The sequence below is a fragment of the Fulmarus glacialis genome, unplaced genomic scaffold (assembly GCF_000690835.1).
Source record: "Fulmarus glacialis isolate BGI_N327 unplaced genomic scaffold, ASM69083v1 scaffold14295, whole genome shotgun sequence".
NCBI lineage: Eukaryota > Metazoa > Chordata > Aves > Procellariiformes > Procellariidae > Fulmarus > Fulmarus glacialis.
Genome location: NW_009211300.1, coordinates 6,364 through 15,340, shown reverse-complemented (window position 1 = coordinate 15,340; position 8,977 = coordinate 6,364). Strand labels below are relative to the sequence as shown.

Sequence of the window (8,977 nt, the reverse complement as noted above, 5' to 3'; positions counted from 1 at the left end):
TTACCTGTAAACGTCAGAACTTCCTGTTCACCGCTTTACACTTCAAAACACTGACAATCTCTCTGCACTGCATTATGTTCTACTTCAGTAACAGTTCTACTGCTATTGGTCCTTGCTCTAGTGATTTCTTTAGCTTTCTTTTGTTTTGTAGGTTTTGTTGGGGTTTTTTTGTCAGACCATTTATTTTCTAACCAGTTAAGCAGCACACTGTGCCAAATAAGGGCATTCTTAATTACATCTTAAGATGTAAGCCATAGGATGCCTTCAAACCTGTACTCCCCAGTGGTAAGAATGGGAGCTCTCTACATGAAGTCTGTCAACTAGGTTATGTCAGAAGGGTGTATCTTAGATCTTCATTCATTACCAAAGAGGCCATTTGAAGAAAAGCTTAGAAAAGAATGATGCATATGGAGAAAATTACTCAGCGCTCTTTCACTGTACTGATCAGTTTAGAAGACAAAATAATATTCAAGTGGCAACCTTTTACATTGCCGCTCCAATATCAATGCTTCCAATAAACACATGTGGAAATCTTTTTCCATACAGATCTTATGCAAAAAATACAGCCCTTTACTGCAATCATGTACAAGAACTGTTCTGCACACGAGCATTTCATGTTCCTTTCTTCATATACCGGGAGAGAAACTGGCTTCTGACAAAGTGGATCAGCTTGGTCTCTGTGCAGAACATAGTAGCAGTGGTTGCTGCAAAGCACAGAGCACCCATGCTGATGTGAATCAGCCTTGCCATCCAACCCTTATCGCAGCAGAAGAATACCTACAACAAAGGAAACAAGCAATTGCAGGAAAACTGGTGAGCAAAAAGTAGATATACTGTCTCAATAACAAATAAGGTCCAACACCTCTCTTGACCATGCTAATACCACCATTAAGCTGAGCGCAGTTTTGCCACATGCACTGGTCCTACAATAAATCATCTTTAGTAGTCACAACACTTGATTTCTTAAGAAAATTCTGTCAGCAAAAAATAAGCATTCAGTAGATACCTGGTAAATGTGGAAGTTACTATTATCTGACATGCAGAAATACATTAATTGAGATATTACGAAAACTCTGCTGGTGCTATCACACAAGTCTGCCACTTTGCAGTAACGTACTAGGCTATTTTCTAACAAAACCCCACTGGTAATCTCCCATTCCAAAATATAAAGCTCTCCTTTCTAAGGCATAATGGATTTTCAATCTGTCAAATTTTTGCAGATTGAAATGCTGCCATCTCCGTAATAATTAGCCTGCACAATTACCACCCTGTAGTCTGAATAAATGTGATAAATGTGCTCTTGGCAATTTTTGTTTCTGTTCTTGTTTTGCTTGATTTTCCTCTATTGCTTTTTATTACAGAATTTTTAATAACAGGTTTTTTGTGCAAAATCAGAATTATTATTAAGAACTAAGGACATGGATTTATCTACAGACAGCAGAAATGTGTTATATTTTATTTTACTTGTCAGACAAACCTTCTACAGGTGGCAGAGATGACTTCATATCAAAGATAAAATCTCTTTATATTGTATCTTGCCCTGCCTGCAATGGAAGGTTTCCAGCCTATCCTCATCAGCCTTTTTTGCTAATGGCATTTCTCTGCTTGTGGACACAAAAGTCATTTGACACTAACTTTCACAGTGAAAGTAAAATCCAAGATAGATGCTTACCTCTGAGAAACCAGTGATTACTCCACTTATGATATAAACAAATACCAAAAATGGTGAGGGAAGCAAGCCTGTCAAAGGTCTGTAAGTGCTCTCTTTGAAGTAATCATAGATGTAGTGGGTGCTGTGAGCTATTCGAATACCCATGTTAAAGCAGTTGGCAAGGATAAAGCCTATACTGCCATGCCAGTGGGTCAAGAAGTAAGAGATGCACAGAAATGTGAAGGACAAGGCCAGCATAACAAAATTGTACCTAGGAAAAAAAAGGAACAATTTAACAATGTATACAGCTACAGTATTTATTTACTAACTTTATCTTTGAAGAAATACCACAATTTATTTTCTAAAATGAGGAACAGAAATTCTCTTACCATCTTCTAATGGAAGAAGATAAATTTGAGAACCGAGACATTAATAAAAAAATTCATTGAAAGAATGAATCCATCAAACAAATTAAACCAAGAACTACATTATGTGAAGGAAAATCTATTTTACTTATCAGCTGTATACTCATTTCAGAAAGTCTAATTTAGTAGCAACGATTAGTAATGTAAAAACCTGTGGACGTTTTGCTATTTTATTTTAGGTGTCTATTAAAGAAAAATAATGCTCAACAAGACGACACTTTATATAGTTTCTGCTCCAAACAGTGGCTTTGAAAACAAGTTCACACTTTAAAGGCGTCACGAAAGCAGCCCTTGCTAAGTCTAAAAAGATACTACTTTGACTGTGGAAAGTAGACCTCATTGAAATTAATTTCGAAAGGCCTCGTAAGGGACAGCCGCTATGTAAGCAAAAAAACCTTGATGGTAGCACTGGGAAGGCAACCAGGCTTCAAAGTCAATAAGCCAGGATGAACACAGAATCAAGAAATAATCCAGACAGGAAGGGATCTCAGGAAGTCCTCTAGTCCTACTTAAAGTAGGTAAACCACTTATCTACTCAGATAATTCTGACCCACAGTTTAGATCATTCAGAAGTGTACCTGTAACTGTACATGAAAAGTTTTAATGAGTTTTAAGTGATAGTTTGTCTTAAAAACCGTACCTTCAAGTGCATATGTACAGAAAACAAGGCTTCACATTCAAATTACTTTTCCAGTTAGTGATGTACCAAAAGTTAATTCAACAATCTTTTTATTTCTTGATTTCTAACCTTTTGACCCAAACATTTAAAAATTTAAACATTTTCTAAAGCTTCTACATCTAAATCTACATGCAGACAGCTAACTAAGGGAGTTAGTTTTCAGTGGGGTAGGATATTTTCATGCTGATTTCAAATGCACCGATCTCTTTATAAGGTCACTACAAATAAATTTTTAAGATGATCAATGTTTATCAACAAATACAAGCATGTAAAAAACAAAAGTAGTGCCTGTTTGCTTGCCCATCTGTTGCACCTGGCTCTGGAGACAACAAACATAGCTCTTAAAGTGACTGCAGAAAAATTTGCTCTTTGGGAAAAAAGAATTTCCAAGCACATATCCATGCAGAACAATTGTCCTGTTTACATTCTGAACTCCAAGCAAACCATACGCAGATTAATTACAGGAATATTCTGAGGACACCATTTCCTACCTGTCTACCTCTTCTTTGCACATCAAAGCAAATGTAAAACATTCTGTTACTCCATTGATAGCAAGAAATAGGACATATAAAGAGTAACATCGGAGGAGATCTGGACCTAAAAAACACATTAGAATGATAAGTAGATTACTATTTCTTCTATAAAACCACTTTGTTTTTACACTCACTAAGAGATAAAAGTTGTAATGTTATCACTGATAATGGAAACTTAAGTTCATTTGAACAAGTTTCCTGTCTAGATATCTTGACAAGAACACAAATAAACAAGTCAAATAAAAACAAAAATAAACCCCAAAACAGTCAAGAATAGCAATTGTTAGAGTAACAGAGAAGATATCCATCAAAAAAAGTATTTTATTAAAAGGGATTTCCTAATTAAAAATTAATGTTTATCATAACCCAAATCTTCTATTGTACAGAAATTTGTGGAAATTAATCCAATAGTCATTATGAGGCACTAAAAGCAATAAAATGCGTATTTTGAACACAACAGTAAGAAAAACAGAAAGGCTGTTCAATACATTCAAAACCGTGCTAGATGAAAAATGATACTCAGATTTTTATGGTTCACAGATAATTTATACATGACTTCAATATTCTCCATTCAGACCTTAATCTTTTTCTTGTCCTTTAGACTGTAACACGGGGAAAAAAATCCCATGCTCTTTTTTTAACAAGTTAGCGTGCATCCATGAATATTCCTTCTTGGCGGCAGCAAAGCAGTTCATATTACCGAGACGACTCCTGTTTCGGTTCTGAAGAACAACCGCCCAGTAAGCAAACGTGGGACAGAGCTGAAGACTTTTTCAAGTTTGCATAAAAACATTAGACTACAGAGCACTCAGAAAGAAAAAAAAACATATCCAAATAAATATATCCATGAATATCTGGTCAAGTAAGTCAGTATGCATGCTCAACATTTCATTTTCACACATTATCATTAGGTTAAAAAAAATAAAATTACTTGTGAGTCACTTGACTTGCATCCATATTCCTAAACATAGTTCTTTTCAGTCAAGTAAGCATGTCTAAAAGATTATGCCCAGGCACTCATTCTTGAAGAGAAAGAGGGACAGAAAACATTTTCTTCATAAAAAGAGTTGGCTGCCGAGGTCCAGAATGACAATCTTTCACAACATTGGCTTTCAAAATTAGAAACAAATCTGATAGAACCAGCAGCAAGACAGCTCTAAACAACATGCAAAAGTTATTAACATTTTTTCTTGGTTACGCAGACACAGGGGTTTCCTTAAAATCACTATACAAATCAAGCACCATCTTCCAAATAACATGCAAGGGCAATTATTAAAGCAAAAATATCTAAATGCTTAACATTTAAAAATAGGAAAGTGTCCATGGGGTTAGAATATATCAAATGATCTTAACACTGAATAAAGTAATTGCAATTAATTTTAATACCCAATAAGCAATATTCCAAGGTTACGGTTTGAAGGTGCAGAACTCTAACAGGTGCAACTGTCGTCAACACAATATACTGTCTCATGCTTTCATCTTCCCTGTAACTTTATCTTAGTTATAATAGATGTGAAATGGAAAATGCAAGCTAGAACTCTCCCACAATGGCACACAGACAAAATTTCCCAACAGAAATGCAACAAAAAAGCTCCTCTGAGGTGCTGCTAGATCTTCACCTAAGAGAGATCAGCTAGGAACTGAGACATTACACAGGGCTCAGCTACAGAAGACAGATTGTTTTTTCTAGCAGGAGCTAATGTAGGTCAACTGACAAACCACTGAAAGAACCCAAGAAAACTCCAGGCTACAATTTGTGTGTTTATGTTTCAAGAAGGAATTAAATGAACATCTACTTTCTCTCCTGAAAAATCCAAGGTGACCTACAAATTCCTTGACTGCTTCTGTGGACAGATCTGTAAAACCTACCCCTCAGTATGTACAACTATAGCAAGATTGTTACCATTATATGGTTTAGCACTATTAAAAAAAAAAGCATTATTGTTTCTATGCTAAACCTATGGACTCTTTGGTTCCAGTTTGTTGTATGGGTTTTGGGGGGATTTGTTGTTGTTGTTTTAAACAGCTGGAGCTAGCAATTCTACATCATGGAGTAGTCAAACAACCCTTTAAAATGTTCTTTTCCAACAATGTGAAATTGCAGGAAGGTAGAGCCCCAAACCTGATCATATTTATTTAGAGCTCCTCAGTATATTTTAGTTTAAGGTGACTACATATTAAAGATGCTATTACAAAGGCATGAGTTCTGGATTCAGACAAACTAAGTCACTGATTGCAACAGGTGTTTTACAGAAAAAAAATTCTGCTGATTTACCCAAAAATTCATCATAGCTGCAGTTTCTCTTTTTAAAGAGTGGCTTCTTTGCCAGTTCTATAAATCTTTACCTGTTCCAGCACTGAGCATTGAGCCTCCATAAATATCCAGAGCCAGCTGAGAATAGGCATAGCCAAAAACTGTGATGGTAAGGCCAATCAGAAGCACAAGTTTCAACAGCAATTCTAATACATTTGCAGCCATAGCAACATCACCCTGAAAAAAATTGTAGTCAATTACATGAATCAGAATCAATATAATAGTTATTTTCACACAGAAAAGCTACTTCACAGAAAAAAAATCAGTTTGCACAGTGTAAAAAGGTGTGAAACTTATCCTTTGTAACTGAATTATCCATACACATGGTCTTAACTTCAAACAATTTTTAAAAACTTATTATTCCATTCTATGTTTTACACATTACAAATTCTACACAAATGTTAGCCATGAACACGTCTGTTCAAGGAAATGTGCAAACAGCACTTGCACCTGTTTATCAGTTAGTAAATGGCAAAGAAGAGCACATGGCATCTGCCCAAGGCCACAGTTTTGAGTCACCAGGAGGGTCAGATTTTTACTGCTGCGTGGGACTACAGGATTTGCCACACCAGAACAAGCAACTTGTCAGTTCTACTACCTCATTACAAGAAGCATTCTTGTAATTCTTGTAATGTAATGTAATTTCAGTACATACAGTGAAAACTCATAACTATTTTGCCGGTTACATATATCAGGTACACTATGTATAAAATATACATACACGTACATCTTTCTTAGCCCACCAATGACCTGAAGCATGGAATTTGTTTAACTGTGTGCTACGGCGCAAGTAGCAGGATTACTGCACAAAGTTGTCACAGTATCAGACAAAAGCCCAGGCTGACCTTCATGACTGATCAAGAACTTCTTTCCTAAAGCATGCACAAATATTACTTTGTGGAATAAAGCTCGTTTGTTTAACCATTGACATTCCACATACAATTCAAAAGCTCCAGAAAAATGCAATTCTTTTCATCCCAAAACTGCACTCTTTGGAAACATTACTGTTTAATACTTAACAACTACTTATATTTTCAAGTAAGTCAAATATTTTCAGACAGCATTTATTTGATAGAAATAGCATGCTTTCATGATTTAAGTAACTGCCTAAGTATATCTGCAAATACACGGTACACTAGGGTTTACATCACACTGTTTGGAGCAGATGATGTTAACTTCAGTTATAATACAAGGCAGTATTATGCCACTGAATATCTTAATTCCTATTTCATTAGCATTTTACTATTTTCTTTTCTTTTTGATTCAGCCTCACTTGACATTTTCGTTCACCACTTCAACTTTTCAATTTTAACAGCCTTTATACTCAAATTTAAACACACATTCTGTCAATCACAGTTCTGTGATGCAACTTATCTGTAATATAAATCAAGCATTTGACACGTAATTAATCCAAAATAAACATACCTGCTTCTGATCCTTTACATTCTTCCCTCTTTCCAACACTTTAGCAAAAAAGACATAAAAACTCTCCTCAATAGGCAAAAAGATAAACCTGGCCACCAGTGAACCAAGATTATTCACGGTATCATATACACCTTAAAAGAAACAAACAAAAAACCATAGCAGCAACCTGTAATTTTTTTAGATACAGTTTAATTCCAAGTCTTCAACAATTACATGAATTCTAATTTAAGATTTCCACTGAACAAAGAGAAAACAAGTGGAACTTAGTGCAACATTAAAGCAGTGTTCCCTAAAAATTCTGACAGTCACAGCAACCACAGCTCAAAATTACAAGGCTTGTTCCTAGATGGCAAAGCTAGGACAAAAGCATCAACTACTGAGATGTGAATCTAGTAACAGTACCAAACTACACTTAAAATTCTTAGTGTAGAGGAAGTTAGAAGATCCTGATGAATTTCACTGAATGAGAACAGGAATGTAGGGATTTACTGATACAGGAGAAGAGAAAGATATCTATTTTCAGTATGAAGTTGTTCTTTCTTTTTACTTTCACTGAAGTGGAAGAGCAATCCTACATGACATTTTACCGGCAGTTCCATCCTCAGCAGGATATTGCTCCAAACCTGCTAAGACATCTATGTGTGTGTATATATATATATACACACACACGGTACAATCATTGAGAGCATATAAAGTCAGGCATATGGATAAGTGCTTTACATATTCACAGTGAAATAACAGAATAAGGTTCTGGCTGATTTCATAGGACTTGGAACCAATGTTTCTCAACATTTTGAGAGTACAGGCATTTTTGTACTCATTGCTCTTTTAAAGACCCTTCAAGTAAGAGGCAGCTCAATTGTTCTGCAGGAGAGGAGGATCAGAAGTGGCTGCAGTTACTAGTGGCAAGCACATATACTCAGTATTTAAGGGGGAACATACTACTGCCAGCAATTAAAAGTAATTCAAACAAGCCAAGAAACTTCTAACAGTGGGCCAACAATTACAGCCTATTTTCCTTCCCCAAGCTATAAAGACCCAAGGTGCTGGCACCTCAGTCATCTGAATGGCTACTGCCATACGTTACTCTGTAACCACACTGAATTCTTTTACAGAACATAATTCAGTTTTGAGATGCAATGCTATGAACAATGATGTTCTTGCCGTAACAGCTAACACAGATTCAAAAGGAAGACAGAAAACAGCAGGAAAACAGAATTACAAGAACTGAAGACAGATAATTATAACACATCAGATACTAATGAAGTTCTTTTCTAAAAAAAAAAAAAAGATACACTGTATTGCATATCCAATTGGAAAGTTTTGACCCACAGCAAAAAAATTAAAATCCGGATCTTAAATTAAATTATTTTCTAAATCTATATCAATCATTCTCTGAAATGTATCTCAAAGTCACAAAGGCTTTGAAATCATCTCAGATTTTCAAGTTATCTTCAAATACTTTAAGTCATTTTCAGAACCATCTAAAGAGCAGTGACTAAGAAAACTGTGCCACCATTCCACAACACCATCACACTTACCCTGATCTCCAAAATTTAACACGTTCAAAAAAGTCATCACATATCGTTCACCTGTAAGTTCAAAATAAAGAACTTAAGAACAAGTCCCTAAATCTTTCCCAATACTTGTTCAGGCACTTCCAACATTAAGTATTCAAGAGACAAAGTCAAAGGGGACAGCACCTAGTTCAGAATACCCTCAAAAACTTCATTCAGGTTGGTAACATCTGCTGGCAACAATCTCTGGAAGTCGCATGCCCACACCCCTCCCCAGCTTTCTCAAGCTTTAAGTCAATTTTGTAAATAGTTGTCGTGGTTTAACCCCAGCCAGCAAATAAACCCCACGCAGCCACTCGCTCACCCCACCCTCCAGTGGGATGAGGGAGAGAATCGGGAGGGCACAAGTAGGAAAACTCCCGGGGTGAGACAA

General features: G+C 35.9%; 1 protein-coding gene across 1 annotated transcript in view; it reads right to left on the bottom strand.

The window, feature by feature from the left end:
- Nucleotides 1–612: 612 nt before the first annotated feature.
- The window catches only part of RFT1 (RFT1 homolog (S. cerevisiae)), a 14,695-nt gene continuing 6,330 nt past the window's right edge, over nucleotides 613–8,977 (bottom strand). The window contains exons 8-13 of the mRNA XM_009577500.1: nucleotides 8,569–8,619; nucleotides 7,028–7,158; nucleotides 5,635–5,779; nucleotides 3,247–3,352; nucleotides 1,673–1,922; nucleotides 613–777 (exon numbers count right to left, since the gene is read on the bottom strand). Coding sequence (XP_009575795.1) covers nucleotides 613–777; nucleotides 1,673–1,922; nucleotides 3,247–3,352; nucleotides 5,635–5,779; nucleotides 7,028–7,158; nucleotides 8,569–8,619 — 848 coding nt within the window. The remainder of the gene's footprint in view (nucleotides 778–1,672; nucleotides 1,923–3,246; nucleotides 3,353–5,634; nucleotides 5,780–7,027; nucleotides 7,159–8,568; nucleotides 8,620–8,977) is intronic.